Here is a 23,092-nt window from a genome sequence, read left to right as displayed (position 1 = left end):
TTTGGTCGCCATATTCGATTCACCATTTTGAATTTTGAACATTTTTAAAATCTGACTTTATATTCGTAACAGCGACCCCAAAAACCCCCGAGTAGCAAGTTTCAAGCGAATCTGATCAAATTTTAATAAAAATGTCCGCCATATTTGATCCGCCATCTTGAATTTTGAAAATTTTTTAAATCTGACTTTAGATTCGTAATGAGCGACTCCAAAAACCCCCGAGTAACAAGTTTCAAGCAAATCTGATTATTTTAAAAAAAAAATTTTCCACATATTGGATCCGCCATTTTGAATTTTGAAAATTTTAAAATTATGACTTTAGATTCGTAATCAGCGACCCCAAAAACCCCCGAGTAGCAAGTTTCAAGCGAATCTGATCAAATTTTAATAAAAATGTCCGCCATATTGGATCCGCCATCTTGAATTTAAAAAAATTTTTAAATCTGACTTCAGATTCGTAATCATCGACCCCAAAAACATAAGAGTGACCCATTATCCAACAAGTTGCAATTATTTTCTCAAGGTAATTAATACATTTGTTTGCTGAGTTAGTAAAAAAATTTGCAAAACATGGTACAGTAAGGACGCCATTTTGAATTTTTTAATTCGCCACTTTTTATTCGAAGCAGTATGAGCTGACGATTATTTTGAGCCTTAATAAGTTGATTTTCGTTGATTAGAATTTTGGATGGAGCTCTGGGCCGGTTGACATGAAACGTCCCACATAAATTATCGTTTTATTGTTCCAGGTTCTGAAAAAACTTGAAATTTTTTAACTAAAAAAGAAATCTTTGTAGCTATTAAAGAAAATTTTTCCAATGATTTTCAAACTCGGTGTGCGCTTATTGTAAAACAGCTAACAGAGAAATGTGGAATTCCTATTATATTATCCAAGAGAGACAAAATTCGCATTAAATCATTCTTTGTGTCGATAAAAAGAAAGTGGAAAGACGAAAAGAGGACAACTGTTGTGTTCATCAGAAGACATGATCAATGAACACTTTCTTCTTTTTTACTGAAGATGTCGATCGTAATGACTATGCCGAATGGATAGAAGAGCCTACATCTTCAGGAAATAAAATGGGCCGTCCGTTGTCATCTTTTTTAAAGTCCAGTGACACCAGCTAAAAATTTCTGTACAGGATCCTTAAAGAATCCCGAGAGGTTCCTACATAGGATCCTTAAAGGTTTCCTGAGGGTACCTGTTAAGAATTCTATCCCACTAGGATCCTGGAGGATCCTAGTGGATATTGGAAGGGTATTAGAACAGGGATCCTGTACAGGAACCTGTGCAGGAACATTAGTTACCTAAAGTTGCTTAGCAGGTTTCTTTGTCTGAAAGTTTAAAACAAATTTTTAAATAAAAATTCCAGTACATGAACCTCCACAGGATCCCATGCAGGGACCTTTGTTCCTGAATGTTAACAACTTTACTTGTTGCGCAGTAAGAAATTTGCGCAAAGAATTTTTTTAATTAAGTGCATCAATATATATTCCTCACAAAATTAAAAAAAAATTTTGTTTAAAAAAATCCACCTTGGATCCTACGTGGGATCCTCTTATGATTCCTACAAATGTTCCTTAGCATGAAAAGAAAGTGAAATATTTTCCTTTACATGATTATGCGAGTGTTCATGTGTAGGAACCTTTGCATGAAATTATTTTTAATAAATTTACTTGTACAGGAATCTGCAAAGGAACCTTAGTATGAATCTCTAGGGATCCTTTAAGAATCCTGTACAGAAATTTTTATATGAGAACGTACTAAGCGAAAAGAAACAGAAGAAATTCGGGAAAAATTCAACTGCGAGGAATTAAGACTTTTGACCAAATTTTTGGCTTTTTGAACCACTGTGCATCGCAAACATCAGGAGCCACGAGGCGAGTCTTCCACTAACAATTATAATGTAGTTAGTGTATTTTTCTATAAAAATTCAAATTACATTGAAAAATTACCTTCAAACCCCAATGTTGCTTCAGAGCAACATGTTATAAAATGTAAATATCTAAACGAAACAAATTCCTTCGCATATTTTTTGATTTTTAATGGGACCTCAAATACTTAACAAAGTGAAAAAAATGTTAACTTTATAAATGAAAATTTGGCCCTCAAAGGGAAAAACGATATTAATGCTCTTTTTTTGGTTTGTAACAATCTATCCCAAGATATTCATTTTAAAATAGAAGACTGCAAAAACATAAACTATTTTTAACTAAGTTGTATAAATTTAAGATAATTTAGATGAATGAATTAATTTATTAATGAATAATTAATTACTTAAATTACCTGTTGGATTACTCACGAAGTCGACACTTACATCAGCTTCAGCTCCTCTTAGTATCAATATTTTATTGTCGAATTCAATATCAACGTCCTATAACAAAAAAAAATTAGTATGATACAATACGCATTTCTGTTTATTACATTCTCATCATAATGAGAAAGTATTATATTTCCCCCATTTTGACCAATCTCTAATTCTTGTGAATCTCCACGTTTCAAAACTTCCTGATGCCAAAAAGTAGGTTTAAAAGAAATCTCTCTGTATGTATGTATGTCTGTAGACAAAAAAGTTTGCTCGACGATAACTTGAGCAAATTTTAATTATTCGACCTCAAACTTGGTACACACTTTAAGTGTACCAAAATTTCACCTGAGTTTGTTGGACAGACAACTGCGTCAAAAAACAACAAAATTACTTAAATTTATAATTTTCAAAAAATTTTATTTTTCCAAAAAAAATGTTTGTCAATTTTTTTTGAAAAATGTGAGTAAAATGAAACACTTTTTTCATTAAAATTTTTTGGTTATGGTAAGAACAACAAAGTTACACATTTAAAAATATATTTTAATTTAAAAAAAAATTTTGTTTTAAAAAAAAAAATTTTTAATTTTTTTTCAAAAAATTTGAGTAAAATTAAACACTTTTCCCCTGTAATATTTTTTGATTTGAGTAAGAACAACAAAGTTACACATTTTTCTTTAAAAATGACAAAAACGAATAAAAAATTGATAAATTGCAGGACAAAGTTACTTTATTTTGGAAAAAACTGGAAATATCTATTATTTCTATTTAAATTACTTTGAATTAACACTAATAATTATAATTCACTGAAAATTTTCGAAATTTTTTTTTATAAGTACAACCATTACGTTCCATTTCTGGACGCGTTTTTTGTACATAATAATTTACAAATAAGTAAAGTTATCATATTTCTGAATTTATCAATTGAAAGTTAACATAATTCCGCATGCAAAGAGCCCAATACGAAATATTTTGGTTTATTAAATTGCACAGGCCTAAAACAGGAATCTGCAAAGGAACCTTAGTAAATAATGTTCCTGCACAGAATTCTGTACAGGATCCTATGTAGAAACCTCTAGGGATCCTTTAAGGATCCTGTACAGGAATTTCTAGCTGGGACATTTGTAATTACACGTGTATTTTTTCAATAGGGAAAACGTTTTTAAAACGAACATGGTTTTTGCCCACTAGGTAGTTTTTATGAATTTCTTTTTCTTGTACTGATTATGGAAAAGTTTTTACCAAAATGTGGAAGGATTCTTCCACTAAATGTAGAAAGAAACTCATACTAAAATTTGATGTAAAGAAATGTTAGAATTTTTAGAACTTCGTGAACTTTCAAATTTGTTTTAACAAACCTTCCTGTGATACTTCCTGTAACCTCAACTTATGATAATATCAATCTATTACAACTTACATTATCATTAAATAAGTACTTTAAAATTTACAATATGATTTTTAGAAATATTAAGGACGAATTCAATGCCCTAACTTGTACTGAAGATAAGGATGATGAGGATGTTACCAGAAACTAGATATTTCGTAGATAAGATGTTTTTTTCGAAAGAAGTGGCAACTTATCATTCCATTTGCCCAGTGTGTGGGGCATATGTTTTAACTTATACTCATAAAGATGCCGAAAAAACTTTTTCTGAATGCGACACAGTAATTTAATTACACGATTCAAATAAAATTTCATTTTATGTAACATACTCAATTGAGAATGAAATTAAAAATATTTTGGAATTTAATGATGCATACTATGATCGTATTATCAACTTAAGAGATCATGAAAGCAATATTTATCATTATATTCAGGATGGTCGCCTCTATAGAAAATTTGTTAATTTTTTAGATCCGGTTGATCGAAATCAATATATTAGTTTAACGTTTAATTCTGATGGAGCACCACTATTTGTTAGCTCCAGCTATTTAATTTGGCCCATTCAATTTGTGGTAAATGAAACGCCTTTAAATATTAGGACTTCAAAGTCAATTGTGTTTGCTTTGTGGTTTGGAAAAAACCTGATATGTCTGTTTTTTAGAATCCGTTGTTAACAAAATGAACGAATTATCAGAGTCTGGTATTTCTTGCATAATTTTAGGTAAAGAACAATTAATTAAACCCTTTGAAATATGCTGCTGCGTTGACACCGTTGCAAGAGGGCCTATGCAGGGTGTCACACAATTTAATGGGAAGACTGGTTGCAATTGATGAAAAATTCAAAATCTTTTATTTATTTTTAACTATCGGAAAAGTTTTATCTCATCTAACATATTGTAGAATTTGATTTAAGTAAGATGTATTTCTTCGTAAATTTTTCATTTAAAAGACTATTTAGTCAAAAACAAATGTCTAGTTGACTGTCAACTTCGCGTGGATTTCCTATAGATATCTTGCTTTTTAGAATATTCATGTTACCCCAAGTAGCACGATATATCAACCAGATGTCACGGTGATATCACCGGGGAATGTCACCGTGATATCACCGTAAGGCGGACATTTTGACATTTTCCTGATGTCACGGTGACATTCCCCGGTGATATCACCGTGACATCTGGTTGATATATCGTGCTACTTGGGTACTAATGTTTACAAAAAATCTAAATCTTTTATTGGTTTTCCGCCATCATTAAAACTTTATATTATGCATTTTATTTTTTGAGGAAGTCAGATTCATTTAAAAGGTAATTGTTTTATTTTAAGAGACTATTCATCAAAGAAAATATTAATTGTCAATTTCCTGTCGACATTCGTAAGGAAATACGATCGGAATTGCTAGTCGTCTTATATTTCAAAATATTTGTGTTATTTATGTCATAACAAATTCTGAATCTTTTAGTGATTTTTAACCGATGGAAAAGATTTAACTTACATCTTTTATATATTGGCTTGAGAAAAAAAGATTTAGTTCTAAAGTTATTTTTTGTTATTCTAAGAGACAATTTATCCAAAACAAATATTAACTGGTAATTCCGCATAAAAATTCGCAAGGAAATCCGGGTGGAATTTATGGATGTTTTGATCGTTAGAATATTTTTGTTATTTATGTTATAAATAATTGAATAGCTACGTGCAATAACTCGCCGAGTGCTTGGCCGATCGCTCTAACGCAAGTCAAACGTTCAAAAACGTGAAAAAAATGAAAAATCAAAATTTTGATTTTTGAAAAGTGCAATCTTGTAGGACATAAGATGGCGCATCTTTTTTTCCTTTAAGTTTTTTTTGTAGATCAATAAATTGAGTTAATATATGCAAAACACTTAAAGATTTTATTTCACAAATTTCATTCAATTTTTAAACATAAATCATAGTATCTTTGACAAATTTCAATGAATCTAATTGAAAATTTATATACATACGTATTTAGGTCCATAGAAGACGACAACATAATCAAAAATATTAAAATCATCAATTGTTTATTTATAATTAATTGTAAATGAAGACTTGTCAATAATAATGTTTTTTTACCTTTGTCGACATAAAGTGTGTGGGGAACTTCAGAGTTGAAGAAACTTCCAGTGAGACATTTGTTTATCATAATGTAAGGAAGTTTTTTGTAAAATTTAAAAACAATTTATCAACAACTTTAGAAAATATAGAACGTTTAAGGAAACATGCGCGACGCGGTAGCGAGTCTCCGCGCGGAGAATTGCACACAAGAGTTGTAGAGGACCGAAAATACAGAAACAAATATTGTCACTACATTCTAAGAAATGTTTTTCAAATAAAATATGTGTTAATTTTATGAAAATGCAAATTAAATTTGAACAACTGTTTTTTTAATATCTACTAAATAATCAATAGTTTTAAAATATTTTGGTGCTTGTATGTACTGCTTGTGCAGTTTGCAAATAAGTTTTTTAATAATTGAGGGGCCGGATACAATAACAACCAGTACGCTCGGCCAGTCGCTCTGAAGCCAGTCAACACGTCAAAAATGTGAAAAAATTGAAACTCAAAATTCGGATTCTTCAAAAGCTTCACTTTATAGAAGATAAAAAAATGCATCTTTTTTCTCTCAGAAATTTTTTTCCAAATCCCATATTTTTGATAATCAAAGCAAAAAACCCCAAAAAAATTTTCTCAAATTTAATTAAATTTTGAAACATAAACGATCATTTCTTTGACAAATAGTAATAAATTTATTTACAACTTGATATACATACTAAATGAGGTCTAATAAAGCCATTAAAACATTAGAAAAGGCAAAAAAAAATTATTTTTTTATTATTTTTAATTAAAAATTGAAAGAGGTTGAAGCATTCATAAGCTCTCAGTCCGGGGATTATTAATATATTATGTAATTTCTTATTCTTATTTAATTAAATTTATGTGACACATCGATTCTGAGAAGCAAATGAATTCAAACATGTGGCCGATAAATTGTAAACATAAATGTTTAGGGAAGTATCACCCACATTCTATTTTCTCAAATACAAAGTAAACAATAGTATTGTTAAAATTTAAAGGGACTTTATATTCTTAATTTCTATTATTCAATATAATGAGACACGTGCTAACTATATCATCAGATAAGATGGTAAACGTATAGTGAAATTTATGAATGAAAATACGTTAGTATTTATCTTTTTTTTTGCTTTTCCAAATTCTATATTATACTTATATATATCAATATTCTTTCCCTTTTATTTTTAAATTATTTGTCGCTTTTCAAACTAAATTAGAGGAATCTTTCCAATAATTATTTAGTTTTTTAGCTTTTGTTATTAACTTTTCAAAATTCTTTTACTTGTTTATGGCGTACTTGCGTTATAATGTCAAAAATGCGCGTGTAAAATATTATGAAGAAATTCGGATTTTTAAAAAAGTTACACACCAATATATACCTGCATGTACGCAAAAACTATAGCAAAACCGATGTGAACATAAACATTAAACTCGTTTTTCTCACAACAGTGTTTTTAAAAACGGTACCCCCTGTAGCAAAAAATCTAAACAAGATTTTGAGGTTTTCCTTTTTGCATGTTGTTAAAAAACATATTCTTCAGTGGACTAATTATCAAAGATTTGAAAATTAAATTTTTTCCATTTTTTATAGCCAAAAATTGTAAAAAAAACAGTGATTTTTAAAATTTTGATTTTAAAAGAACGCCATTTTGTTTTTTTAGATTTTTTTTTAATTCCATGATATTAGTCCACTGGGTACTCATGTATATTAAAAAAAATTTGGTTTTTTGATTTTAGACTGTCAGGAGCGGCTCTACAGGGGGTACCGCAAAACCTTACAAATTTTAGGCATCTACTTTGTTGCTCTCTACGAATCGTGATTAACAATGAAAAAACAAAACTATTTTTGCTTTTTGTAATTTTAATAATGTACTTTAAGGAATAAAAAAAGTTTTTAAATTTTTAATTAAAATGGCTGTGTAAAAAAATTGTAAAAAGGTGCCTATTTTTCGTCTTCGCAAACGCAAGTACGCCTTAAACAATTGATTGTTTATCGTTTCAAAGAATTTGATGCTAAGAAAATAATAATAAATAAAAGAATTAATTATTTTTATGTAAATAATCTATCTGACAATATAGTTTTTCTTTGTTTATATAAACGATTGTGAGTCTTTCTTCATTAATTCTCTCAATTCTGAATAGAATAAAACTTACTTTTAACTTAGTAATTATAAATAAATAAAAATAAATACAAACACACCTTGATTTTGTGATAATCTCACAATTAAAAATCGATTTGTAATTTGTTTATGTAGTTTATGAAATCTACAAAAAAATATAAAATAAATTATTTTAACAGTATTATAAAATTTTACCTAACAAAACTTTAAGGGTTAGTTTCTCCTAACTCTATTTCTAAATTTTCAATTCTTCGTATAAAAAAATTAAACTTCAATGACTCATCATAGTTCAACAATATATTGTTAAACTATAATGTTTACATTAAACTTCAATAGATTTATCTCTGAAAAACCCTACGAGATAAATAATTTGAATAAATTAATTATATCCTATTCTAGCTATTTCTTGGGGTTGTCAGGGTCATCTCTATAGTTTAATCTTTCAAATTGTCATGTGGATCGCCTATTGCAATGCACATGGCATATAAGAATATTAAACAAGAATTACGATTTATCTTTTTAACCACTCTTGGACAATCAATGGTGTTGGTAGAAATCGTTAGAAAGACCCTGACCATTGATTTTCAGTGGCTTGACTTTGAAGATTTATTTGTTGGTATGATTTTGTTGTTTTCTCAAATAATAATTTATTCTATTGCAGATTTGGAACGTCTGTCGTGTTGGTAGAAATCTTTCGAGAGCTCCTGACAACAGATTTTTCTCTTAAGCAATTTTTTTTTAATTGCGATTTAATCTTTTTTATCTTTCTCGCCCAGAGATGCAGATCGTTTAGGTAGAGATCGTTAGAAAGCCCCCAACAATCTTTATAATCTTTATAATCTTTATAATAAAATATAGAAGAAAGCTCTTACCAGTTTAAAACTGTTCAGACAAAAGAGACAGAAGCACGCATTTACTTGGCTTATATAGTTGCGTCCCTACCCTTAATTTTCTGGGGTAAGTAAAATTCAAAATGTGCGAGTGTATATGAGTAAGGAATTTCAAATTGATTGAGCGAAAATCCGCGAGTTTCCCTCACCACTTTACGCTGGGCGCTTCTCCCATGTATTTCTTACCGCCAATTTCTCCCTCTATTTGGATTTTTCGCGGCGTCTATTTTCTTATAGCGAATTACATTTAAATTATTTTCTAATGACGGAGATATTTTTCTCTCTCTAATTCCGTTTCTAACGTTCGCCAAGAACAATCCCATTGTCTACCTGTCAATCATTTTTCTCTAACTGATTTTCATTTTCTAAAATCTTTAATTTCTCAAAAAATAATAATTTTAAAATTATTTAACTTTTACCTTTAATTTTTATTTTAATATAACATATAATTTTATTTAATTATTATTAATTTCAGCAATTTTTTAAAAATAATTTTTATTATTTTACTTTCTAAATAATAAAAGAAAAGAAATGTAAAATAAATTTATACTTTAAATAATAATCTAAAAAATTCTTATTTGTAAAGAAAAAACTTTAAATTTAAATTTATAGTATAATAATCTTTGTATTCATTCCGTCAGTCATTCACATTTTCTTAGTACTTGAATTTTCTCATTATTATTAGATTATATATACATATTATATCTTTACTTTGATAATTAGGGTTCTCGAAGGTTTCTACCTGAAATTTTTGTTGTCAAAACAGCTTTTGGTTGAGGGTTCATAAGATGGTCGATGACCTTTTAAATACTGTAATGAAAGGGGTCGCTGAAACCGTATATGACCATGAAAATTTTTTTTGACGACCCATTTTCCCGCAACCACCCCCTTGCACCTACTCACGGGGGTTGGAGTTTCAAATTAAAAAAAAATTGAGTATGGTGTCTATTCCAATGTTTTTTGGGTCGCTTCATCCCAAAAACACCACTAAAAACAAATCCTTAACGCCCTACAACCCCTGGGAGGGAGTTGGAATTTCATTGTTCACGAAAATTCGAGTACGGTGTTTAATCCTATGTTTTTTGGGGCGCTGAAACCGAAAAACGCCACCAAAAACAAGTCATTTCCTCCCTTAACCCCCTACAACCCCCTGAGAAGGGGTTGGAATTTCAATTTTTACAAAAAGTCGAGTACAGTATCTATTCCTATGTTTTTTTGGTCGCTGAAATCAAAAAACACCAACAAAAACACATTCTTTACCCTTTTAACCCCCTACAACCCCTGGAGGGGGTTGGAATTTCATTTTTCACGAAAAGTCGAGTACGGTGTCTAATCTTATGTTTTTTGGGTCGCTGAAACCAAAAAACATCACCAACAATAAAGTTTTCTAGAAAGTTACCTATGATTACACAAATACGCACCTACAATGTCTTAAGGAAATTTATTTTTCTACACTTAGCGCCGTGAAAAATGATATTCCAACCCCCTCCCAGGGGTTCTAGCGGGTTAAGCCCTGGCTGATTCGATTTACCTAAAATCGACCCAGCTGGGTCGAATCTAAGTCGAATCTAAGTCGAATTTAGGTAATTATCAAAAAAAAGCTTTAAATTGATGAAAATTTATAAAAATTAGTATTGTGAGGTTAAATGAACATTCATAGAGTTAATTTTTGTAAGAATTTTAATTATTAACGTGATAAATAATAAATAATTACTTGATATGTTCTTTTTTCTTTTTAGGTTTACCTTTGAGCTCGTCACTTTCCCTCCACACACAGTGACCGGTGTCAAATTGGCGCCCAACGTGGGGCCACGACTTCTCTTCGGATCCTGATGGATATCAGGATGAACCTTACCGCACAGGAACGTTTCTCATGTCTCGCCGGGCTAACCGCGTTTCCCTCTTACACTATTCTCACAATAAAAATAGTTTTCGCGTAAACTCAGTTTTCGTGTGCATCTTTTAAACTCCAGGGCCATGCTTGTCGCGGCAGGCCCCAATGCCTTCAAACACTTTTCTTTCTTCCACTTCCGGGAGTGGATATCAAAACCCGGTGGCGCTCAACGATCTTTCCACAATTCTTAACATTTTCAATTCTACATCTACGATCGGCTCCAGCCAGGGCCACACTACGACCTCGGTCAGGTGCCATTTCCTTGAGCAGAAATGGGCCACAGATTTTTTTTCCGCAAACGATTTCAAATTTAAAATCGCATCTTTTCAGGGCCATTTCTTAAAGCAAGAAATGGGCCAAGATTTCTCTCACTTCACACATTTGTATTTCTGCGCCAAAATCGTGCGCAATGAACATAATCCCGTATCGCTTCACTACCAAGGGAGTGCTGTCGATAAAGATTCTACTCGTTCGATTTCTCGATACATTCTCATGTTTTTTGAATTCGAATTTCTCTTCTCTGTCGTGTCAAATCCATTCAGCACTCAGGCCCACCTTTGCAAACCAAGAAATTCACACTTTCAAAATATAAAAGAATTTCTTTTCCCCGCCTTTACATCAACGCCTTCTGTCTAATGTAGAGACTTTTCTATCCCTAGTCTCCTTTTCAAATTTTGCCATCGAACCCGGCACCGCTGTCATCTCGATCATTTCTGCCCCTTTCAGGGCCACATCAGACACATTAGCTCCAAAAATCTCAGCAGAGATAATATCGTCAATCTCGTATGTGGCAGAACATGCTCATACTTGTCCAACTGTTATTCTTTAAATAAAAAAAAAAAAAACTTTTCGATTTCGGACGATTTCAAAAGTTTCGGCAAATTGATTCTCTCACTCACACGGCCCATTCACAAGAGAGCCATGTCTCGACGGGGACTCTCTCTTACACGCGCGCCTACTTACGCAGAAATCTCTTTCCGTCGACTCCAGAAGGATCGAAATTTTAAAGAATGTAATCAAGGACTGACCAAGTCCTTGATTAAACGACGATAACTAATATTCTTGAGTGAAAATTAGATGTCTTATTTTTCCTCTCATAAGAACAGATTAAAAACACCGCGGTATCCATCTACTGGGACTGTGAGAGAACATGTCCCGAACAGGGCCATCTCTTACAAAACAGTCTGTCCCATCGAGGACTTCCTTCCCACAAGGGACAGTATCGGCTCCAGCAGGGCCCGACCTATTTTATATACGTGCTTAGTAAGCTAGAAACTGAACAAGTTTCTGCGATACTAAAACCTATAACAACACAAGCCGCTAAGTTCTTGTCCACCTTTCGTCTAAATGGAATGTTTCCCGTTTCCTTTTCTGAAAAGAAATTAAACGCCCGAGACGTTCCCGAAAACATACAACATCAACAACGGAGGATGACCGGTTCCAGGATGCGTCATCACCGGCGCCACGAAGAAGGAAAAGGATGACCAAATTCTGTACGACGTTTTCAACAACCAAAAATTATTATACATCTCGACGAAATTCCACACCCAAAGGTTTCATGTCAAAAGTGACATTATTAAAGAGGGCCAATTGTTATAGTTGGTTATATTCCGGGTTATATGATGTTTGACAAAATTTAGCATTTTATTGTTAAATTTATCAAACATCAGAAAACACCGGAAGATTCTTTAAAATATCATTTTGACACCCACTTTTGTGCGGAGGAATAATAATTTTATCATTGCACATAATATTTATTAAGATATATTATAATTTTAACTAATATATTTTTACAATATATTCGGTAAAATATCAAATATAACCTTAAGAAATATTATGATTATAATATATTTTAACTTAGTTTAAAACTTTAGCTATTTGTACCGGAGTTCGGTACAAAGTTGACGGCATGGCATAAAGGCACAGTAAATCTTTCTTTCTTTCTCTCTCTCTCTCTCTCTCGCTCTGCAATTATAGCGACGTCTTGTCGCTATGAGCTCCCGCGCTCGACTGATTCTCGCTTCTTCCCCTTCCCCGCACTCCACATGCTCCGCATGGTGGGGGAAAAATAAGGCCTCTATTGGCTCTCACAATTTGGAGAGAGGGTACCACGCGCTACTCTACTCTCCACGCTACATAAATACAGCGAGTTTCTGTGACTCGCTCTCTCTTCTTCGCCAACTCTCAACGGAGCAACACGTCACTTGTGACGTGTTGCGTGACTCCAGCCACGCTGCCACTCCACGCGTCTCACTGCCGTGAGACCCAAGCCGCCGCGTCACTTCTCGACGCCATCTTCTCTCAATCGCCTGCCAACCGTCAACTGCCTGCCGTTCTCCACAGGGAAATTTTATTGAATAAATACTGTTTATTCTGGGAATCCATCGACTATTTACTCTTTCACTGGCCGTGAAAGACCATCACCATCACACACCAACACAACAATCTGTCCTTTTCAGGACAACCATTTAAAAGGAAAAAAAACATTGACAATTAGTCCTTTTCAGGGCAAATTGTCAATCGTAGGAATTATTTTTGTTCTTTAAACTTGGAATTTAATCCTCGACAGCAGTCGCTCCACAAATTATTGGGAGACTCCTGGGGACAGCGCTCTGAACCCTGCTTGGGTTCGAGTGCCCGACAGCAGGGAACTCTCCCTGGCCACTGCTCGCTCGACCTTTTTTCGTTTTAGGTTAACCTTTGAGCTCGTCACTTTCCCTCCACACACAGTGACCGGTGTCAATTTAATTAGATTGTTCCCTTTTAAACCAACAGAATTTTTTGTAGATGTTGATCAACAACCGATTGGTACAGTTAAGTGTAAAGTATAATGCAATAGCATTTGCAACATCTGTATTGGTTAACAGTGTAAATTAAAAGATTAATTTATGAAACTGATAATAATATAATGAGCAAGCATTTGATATCATTTTTTGAAAACAATTAATTAAATAATTTTCCGTCAGTTAGAATGTCTAATATTAGGATTTCGATTTGTAGAGAATGATTGGAATTGTCTTTTCATAAATCGAGCTAAAGAATTTCAAAATGGTGAACTAAACCTTTCATATTTTTTAAAGACTTTTCCCAGTAAAAATGACAACAGAGTTCTGTCTACTGAAACTGAGAATGAAAAGAAAATACCCAAAGAAAAAAGTTTGTCCTGTAAGATGAAGAAATTATCTACAGAAATTGAAGAGGGATTTACATGTTGATGTAAATTCAGTATGCACAACAGAAAATAATAAGAAAATAATTTCTAGTCTTATTGTTAGGGAAAATTTTGATCCTATGACATATCCTACAATGTTTCCTTATGGTGATCCTGGATGGACTGTTAACCTTAAGCATACTCAAGGTACTTGTAATTTTATTCATTTACAATTTTATATGTATCGTCTTCCATAGAGAAGAAAAAAGCGTGGATTGACACATGTGCGTTTAACTATTTGTTTACGTACACAAATTTGCGATTCAGAAACTTTAAATAAAATGATATGTGCTGAAATCACAGACGAAATAAAGAATCCAGAACTTTTTAACATTGTAAAGCGATTTTAAGTTCATGGGCCTTGTGGTATACAAAATAGGAATTCACCCTGCATGGATCCTGAGATGGGTCATTTAAATGTATTGCTGACAATTCGACGATCGTAGCATTGTATAATCTTTATTTGAGTACAAAATTTAAAGGTCATATTGACTGGGCAATAATAGGTATTATATTATTATAACACCATAATGTTGAAATAGTAATACAGTAACGATTACAAAAATAATATTATTATTTTTGTGAGATCAAAATTCCAAAAAGTGTCCGTCAAACAAAAATAAATTTTTAATTTTTCATAAAAAATTGCAGATATCTCGCGCGTTTACGCGCGTTTCTTTTAGCTAGTTAAATTAATAATTCTCTTAATTCGCATTTATATCTACCTTCTCTTTCTATTATTTTTCCTGTTTATGTTTTCATAAACAGTGTTATCTATAGATATCTTCTCTCTCTTTCTATTATTTTCAGAAATTCAATTTATCTAGTTTTAATTTCATTACTTTGTATAATTTAATTTTTAATATTTATTTATTTATAATTTTTTAATAATTTATAACTATTTTATAATAAAAATTTTTTGACTATTGAAATACTATTTCAATGCCCCCTTAAACGAATGAATTCTTTTAACATAAAAGGAATTTTATTTGTTTTTACAAAAAAATTAATTTCAATTGGCAAAAAGAGGGAGAGAAAAAAAATTTTTTTTTAAAAAAAGAAAAATTTACAAAATTTGACTCCAAAATGCCCCCCTAGACGAATGAATTTCTTAATTTATGAATAAATTTATTCGTTTATAAAGAAAAAAAATTTTATTTATTATATTTACACTACTGAGCTATTATGCTCCTGGGGCTCTTATGGGTACATCCTCAAATTCATCTTCGTCAAAATCCTCTTCCACCTCATCGTAATTCATATATAAATCGTAAGAGTCTGGTTTGATTATAGCTAGTTCATTTTCCAATAGCCAATCATCAAGTGAGGATAATTGATTGATTTTTGCCCATCCCACATAATGATGATTTACAACTTTTTTTATATAGAAGTCTACTACAATATTTTTTATAAAGTCTTGGAATCTGGAATTTGTTCCAGACTCCCAAATTTCACGTTGTGGTGGACAAATATCACTTAAGGCGATATTAAGAGTGAATTTAGGGATAATTAAGAATTTATATATAATATTAAAAATGTTATTTTTTTTATATATGTATGTAAATGTTCGTCAATGTTAGATACCAGCACTAGGTCTACCATACCAGTATTTATTAAAATAATATAACCCCTTTCATAAATATCTATTTCTTGTTTATATATAATAGGGACCGCCAAAATTCTGTCGTTTAAATTTCTGATCCTATATTGATCCTCTTTATCTTTGTAAAAGTTGGAAATCTCCTTCATTTCAATTTGTGTTTGCTCTCTCTCCATTAATTTAGCTTTTATGGCTGATGGGTTGATTGCGTTTATAATTCTCATTTTATACCTTTCTATACTTAGGACCATTTCGGGATATTGTTCATATCCTGTTATTATGTCATTTTCATTTATGTTTTGTTGTTGCATCGTGAAAAAAAAAAATAATAATAATTATAATCTTTAATTTTAATTAAAACATGCTAATGAAAATAAATAGGAGAAATCAGATTTATAATTTATGTACTCTTTTTCTTTCTTTTTTTTTATATAAAAAAAAGGTAAAAAAAATAAAAAATAAGGTATGTAAAAAAAAATTTTATTGGGTATAATCCGTTAAACGGATTATGTTTGGATATATTATTCCATTAATTTTCACAAATAGAGGAAAAGGTTCCTCCTCCTCTACTACATTGCTATTTTTTTCTTATGAAACAAATATTGATCAATATTGAGTTTTACATTTTCGATTTTAGTAATTATCGGCTTGTTTTTTTTATTTTTTTTAGTTTGTTTCTTTTCATTAAATTTTTTTCTCTATTATTGTTTTTATCTTTTTTTGGTTTGTGTAGCCTTATTGGCTACTTCAATTGTTATTATTTTATTTGTGATATGATAGTCGCTGGCAGAGATTGTTAGAGGACCTGCCTCATCTGTTGCACCATCGCACACAGTACTCGTCGCCTGACTTTTTTTTATTATTAATGCCATCTATAGAAAAAAAATAGAAAAAAAATTTTCTTTTGGCTATATATAAAAAATAAAAAAAAATATATTTCTAATTTTTATTAATGCTTGCGTATTTTACAGATTTAAGGTTTGTTTTATTTTAATCTATAATAATTGTTGTAATACTAATTTTATGATAAGTATTAGCACTGTAGCATACCTCAAAATTTAGTTAATCACAAACACAATTTCTTTTGACAATTACGAAATAGCACTGAATTAACCAAATGACAGTTTGTACACTACAATTTTATGAATTTATATTTTCCTACTTAATTTTGATATTTCAATTTTCTTTTGATTGTTTTGATACATGTCACTGATAGGGGTGACTAGAATTCATGAAGAAAATTAAAAATGATCATTCTTCATGAATTTTTGTCCTCGGCCGAGTCATTGGTAACGGGTCTGCTACGCTTTCCAACCAAACTCCACGCCGCGCCTCTCTCCTATTTCCCGCTTTTCTCTCCCACTCTCCACGCGTCAGGCCCTTTGCTGTCAACGCGTCACTTCTTTAAACCTCCTGCTCGCCGGATACTTTTCCGAGCGGGGTCTTCAGTTAATTTGTTTATAAAAAGGTTATGTTCGAGGTTTAATGTTTTTTAATCTATATATATTAATTATAACTTATAATTTATTATAAATGATTATTATATTGTAATAAATTGTGATTAACTAATTAATAATTATAACCCTCACAACAAAAGGATATTCAGGATATCCTTGGGACGTCCTGGGGATATCGATTTGTTTTCGGCGGTTTGGATATCCCTGGGATATCTTAGAGATGTCCATGGATATCCAGAGGATATCTTAGGGATATCCGAATCGCCAAAAGCAAATGGATATCCCCAGGACGTCCCAGGGATATCCTGAATATCCTTGTGTTGTGAGGGAATTGTTGTTATTATAATAATTGTAATTTTATTGATTGTTAATTATAAATATTATTGTCATAATAATTTATAATTTATTTATAATTTATAATGTTAGATATATATATATATATATATATATATATATATATATATATATATATGTGTGTGTGTGTGTGTGTATGTGTGTATTACTTATAAGTTTTCAATTTAGTTCTTATTGTTTAACGCTTCGAGCGCTGTTCTGTAGTAAATATGTAGTTATTATTTCACTCGCAGTCGAGATGACTTGCTAAGTGTATATAAGGTCTGAGTGTTAGAACACCAGGCAGCAGAGATTTGCCGCCTAGCGGCGTGTAGGTCTCTTGCGTACTTTCAAAATAAAGGTTCTTTCAACTGAACTTTTCTACTTTTCTTTCACCCTACTACCGTAGGCCGACTAATCAATTTCTATTTTCAGGCCCCAACCCTCTTTCACACTCTCACTAACGTAAATCGAACGGGGAGTCTCTCTCTACGGGCGATTACGTTACGTGTAGGGTCTCTGGCCCACCTATCCGATACGGGGAGTCACTCTTTACGAGTCGGATTACGGTACGGGCCCAGAGAACACATAAACCCACCTAACGATACGGGGAGTCACTCTTAGCGAGTCGTTAGGCTACGGGTAGATCCTGCACTCTCACTAACGTAAATCGTACGGGGAGTCACTCTCTACGGGCGTTTACGTTACGTGCAGAGCCTCTGTCGTACCTACACCGATACCGGGAGTCACTCTCAGCGAGTCGGTTAAGGTACGGACACGAAGAGCACGCAAACCCGCCTAACGATACGGGGAGTCACTCTTAGCGAGTCGTTAGACTACGGGTAACACTCCAGCAATATTCGCCAGACAATCCGTAAATACGGAAAACTACGCTTCTCATCGTCGTCATCACGTGACGTGACCACCAGGTGCCACCTCACTAACGTAAACGTACGGGGAGTCACTCTTATCGAGCGTTTACGTTACGTGAAGAGCCGCAAAGCGTTTACGGCCCACCTACACCGATACCGGGAGTCACTCTCAGCGAGTCGGTTATGGTACGGATGCCGGAACCACCAGGTGACGTCATTTCACTCGCTCTTGTTTCACTCCATGCGACAGAGAGAGAGCACTTCATGTGACGTCACTCTCTCTCTTACTCGAATACAACACAAACTCATTCGCGCCTGCACAAACGTAATTTTGGTAATTTGTTTTACGTTTTTACCCTCCTTTGAGCCTTTTACCCTTGTGACTGGTATCAGTTTTTAATGTATTAATATAATTGGTTTCTGTTATAATAAGGTAATTGACCAATTATATTATTTATTTGATTTAGGCGCAATTTATTTCAAATTTGAAAATATATAATTATTTATTCTGTATTTTTTTTTTATTTATTAGTAACAATTATTTTTATTGGTTATTTTTATTTTATTTTATTTTTTTTTAAATCTATTTTTTTTTATATACATAAAAGTCTATTTTAGTTATTATTGTTTTGCCTTTGTCGCATGAATTGAATCTTAGTGTCGCTATTGGCGATTCAAACAGCTACACTAGCGCCACAGTTGAACTAACTTAGGCGTGACTCGCTCTAAAGCAGTCTCTGTTGTGACAGTTTATTTCAAATTATTTAATTATTCTGATATTTTTATTGCGTTTGTAAAATAATTTTTAAGCGTTAAATAAAAAAAAATAATTTAAAACACATGGAGTGCTACAGAGCGAGTCACGCCTAAGTTAGTTCAACTGTGGCGCTAGTGTAGCTGTTTGAATCGCCAATCACTTCTATATTGCCTCTTCATTCTTCTTTTAATTCAAAATATACAACTACTTATCACTATTCACTTTATTTATTCACTGTTTTATTTATATTTTTTTTTGAGTATTTAACATTTTGTTTTTTTTAAACCACTTTTTATAATAAATTGTTTATTTTTAGTAATTTTAATTTGTTTATTGTTCACTTATTTACTGTTTATTATATTCAATTTATTTGTATATGTTTTTATATTAATGATTACTGCACTTAACACTTTTTTATTTATTGTATTTTATTTATTATAATCTGTCTATATATTTTTTTAAGTCTTGACTATGGTACATTCCTTTTTCTATTTTAGTTTTTGAATTCCATAAAATATATGTTCCTGGTTTTACTACTTTTTTTATTTCGTAAGGACCTTCATATATTTGTAGGAATTTGGCTATTATTTTATTTTCTTTATCCGACCTATTTAATAATTTAGTAAGAACTTTTTCACCAACTTTAAATTCCGTTAATTTATGCGAAATGTTAAATTTTTCTGCTTTTCTTTTACCTTTCTTACAAATGTTATCCTATGCTAATTCTAATTTCCTATCATAATCCATATATTTCGGAATCGGTGGAAAATTAAACCAATTTTCCCATGCTCTTTTATGTTTTTTGTTAAGATGTAATTCGACTGGCGTAAACTCGGTTGTTTCATGGTGGGTTTCATTAAAACAAGTTTCTATTATATTAATCCAATTCCAGCAAGAACTATGTTTGCCGTTAGTAAGGGTCCAAAAAATCTAGATAACTCCCGATGTATACGTTCAACAATATTTCCCTGAGGATGTCTAATTGATGAAAATACCGGTTGTATCCCCTCTTCTTTTAGTTTACTAGTCCAAATCCCTGAGGTAAATTGAGTTCCATGGTCAGTAATTATTTTCTCTGGTTTACCGAATTTTTTAATATGGTGATTGAAAATTTTGTTTATAAGCGCTTTTGTGGTCATTTTTCTAATAGGATATAATTTTACATATTTACTGAATGCATCTATAGTAGATAGTATGTATTTAAATCCTCCCTTAGAAGTTGGTAATAGACCATAAAAATCTATCGATAAAATTTCACCTGGTTTTTTGGGTGCGTAGTTTCTCATTTCAGAAAAGTTTGTTTGATTCGAAACTTTGTTTCTGGCGAAAGCTATAGGTGTGTGATTTCCGTCCTTGTCTTTTTGATATAACACGGCTCCTATCGCTACGTCGCTCGCGTCTGTTTGTAAATAGAACGGTTTCGATGAGTCTGGATAACTAAGAATAGTGAATTCACAAAAAAGATTTTTAACTCGTTTGAACGCTTCTTCTTTTGTTAGATTCCACTCCCATTTATTTCCAATTTTTAATAATTTTAGTAGAGGGACTATTTCTTGTGCATAATTTTTTGTGAATTTAGTAAAAAATATACTAAACCTAAAAATCCTCGTAATTCTATTGTATTATTTTAAATCGATTAAGTTTCTCGGTCTCGGAAAATCATGAATTGCTTTTACTTTTTCAGGATCCGGTTTTATACCTTCAGATGATAAAATATGTCCTAAAAATTTTATTTCTGGACGAAAAAAATGTGATTTCGCAAAATTTATAGTCATATTGTGTTTTTCCAATCTTCTAAAAATTTTTTCTAAGTGATAAAGATGTTCATCGATATTTTGTGAAGTACACAGCATGTTGTCGATAAAAGTGATTACAAAGTTACCTATCCCGCATAATACCTGATCTAGCGCTCTTACTAATGCACTCGTACTGGTTTTTAGACCAAAAGGTACTACATTGAATACATAACATTTTCCTTCAATTATAAATCCCGTGTATTTTTTACTATTTTCAGCCAACGGAATTTGCCAAAAACTACTGACTAAGTCTAATGAAGACATCACTTTCACACCACTACAACGTTGAAATAAAACTTCGGTAGTTTTCGCACGCTTGAATTCTTCAACTAAAATTTCATTTAATTTTCTCGCGTCTAGACAAAATCTTATCGTTCCATCCTTTTTTAACGCAGTACAAATTGGACTTATAAATCTTGTATTCATTTTTTTTATAATATTTAATTTTAATAATTTTTCTAATTCTTGATTCACTCTATCTCTCAATTTAATTGGTATTGGATACGTTTTCTTAAAAAATGGTTTGTCATCTTTCACTTCTAATTCATGTTCATATATATTTATTCTACCCGGTTTTTTCGAAAATACGTGTTTATAACGCGATATAAGCTTGTAAAATCTTTCTTTTTGTTCTATATCCAGTAAAGTAAATTTAATTATTTTTTCATTTATTTCTTCTTCAGTTAGCTCAAATTCAGAATGGGGATCATCATATGTTTTTATAGAAAAAACGTCATTAATTATGCCCGGATTTTCATTTTTTAAATCTACAAAATTGATTAAAATGAATGTTATTATGATTATAATTATTAATAATTTTATTTTCATTTTGAATTTTATTTTCATTTTCTGATACATTTTGATCATATATTATTTTCATTTTATTTATGCTTTCTTTTAGCATTTCCATAGACAATTCCTCCTTTCCTTTCATTACAACAATTACATCATTTTTAAAATCAATCTTAGTTTTTAATATTTTTAACATATCTGAACCGATAATACAATCGCAATTTAATTTAGGTACAATAATAAAAACAAATTGTCCTAAACAATCTCCCATTTTGAATTTTGCTAATATTTGAAGTTTAAGTTTAACTGGACGTGCTCCGGTTGCACCTACGATACTCATACCTACTATTGGTAGTTTTGGGCAATTTTCAAATACTTTAATATTTTCTTCATAAAAATTTTCTGAAATACAAGTTACTTGACTTCCCGTATCAATTAATGCTTTTACGTTTATATTTTCTATTAAAAATTGAATTATTGGACATTTTCCTAAATGATCATGAATATTTACTTTTTGTTCTTCTAATAATTCTTCGCGTAAATTAGAAGGTAAAGATTCGACAAACTCCTTTCTATTTAAAAGTGTCATTGACCTCGGATTTGTATCTACAGAGTTTGTGTCAACAAACCCGAGGTTCACTAGTTTTCCGAACTAGTTGACAGTAATGGCCAATTATTTTCTTGTTCATCTGAAGTATTTCTATCATTTTTATTACCTTTATCATTATTAGACTTTTTTTATTAATTTTTCGCTATTTAATATTTTGTTGATTTGGATTATTTACCGTGAATCCCTGGCGGATTCGATTTGCGTAATGTCTACTTAACTAAGCGGACTTTAGGTAGACATTAGGTAGACATGTAAAAAAACGTATAAAAAAGCTATTAATCGACTTATTATGATAAAAAAAGTTGATAAAAGGGTAAATGAATGTTTATAGAGTAAATTCGTACAAAATTTGTAATTAATAAAGCAATAAATAATTAATAATGAATGGAAATGTGCGCGAGGTACCTGATCAGTTCAGCTGTACAATTATTTTCGTGCTATTTTCATGAAAAGAATATAAATTAACTGCAAAATCAATTGATATTTATAAAAAAGTGTAAAATTGATTTAATTTTATTGTTTGCAATACGAATTATTAAATAATAATTAAGTTTTTATCAAATGTGAATAGTGTTGTGAAAACCTGTGAAAACTAATGAGTTACTACATTACCGATCGCATATGAGAGATGGCGCCACCAGTTTTTACAATACAGTGCGAGCATGTTTTCTTCCAAGCTTTTGCTTTGAAAGAAAATAAAAAGTGAATTTTAAAATGCAGAATAAAGTTATACAAATAATTATTGATTTCATAATTGTTTCTCGTCCAAAATTACGGACATGATTGCAGCTTTTTTGTTACACTCATCGAGAACTTTTTATTATCATATGCGATCGGTAATGTAGTAACTCATTAGTTTTCACAGGTTTTCACAACACTATTCACATTTGATAAAAACTTAATTATTATTTAATAATTCGTATTGCAAACAATAAAATTAAATCAATTTTACACTTTTTTATAAATATCAATTGTTTTTGCA

The 23,092-nt window shown here is 31.3% G+C and overlaps 1 protein-coding gene across 3 annotated transcripts in view; it reads right to left on the bottom strand.

The window, feature by feature from the left end:
- The window catches only part of LOC127278485 (uncharacterized), a 141,717-nt gene that overhangs the window by 17,836 nt on the left and 100,789 nt on the right, over positions 1 to 23,092 (bottom strand). For 2 of the 3 annotated variants that reach the window (XM_051300217.1, XM_051300220.1), the window contains exon 6: positions 2,288 to 2,375. In XM_051300217.1, coding sequence (XP_051156174.1) covers positions 2,288 to 2,375 — 88 coding nt within the window. Of the gene's footprint in view, positions 1 to 1,287; positions 1,336 to 2,287; positions 2,376 to 23,092 lie in introns of those variants that run through there. The other variant, XM_051300218.1, reaches the window with a different exon arrangement.

Source organism: Leptopilina boulardi, unplaced genomic scaffold (assembly GCF_019393585.1).
Source record: "Leptopilina boulardi isolate dan_hultmark-lab unplaced genomic scaffold, ZJU_Lbou_2.1 LbouV2_204, whole genome shotgun sequence".
Taxonomy (NCBI): domain Eukaryota; kingdom Metazoa; phylum Arthropoda; class Insecta; order Hymenoptera; family Figitidae; genus Leptopilina; species Leptopilina boulardi.
This window is presented reverse-complemented; position numbering and strand designations above follow the sequence as displayed.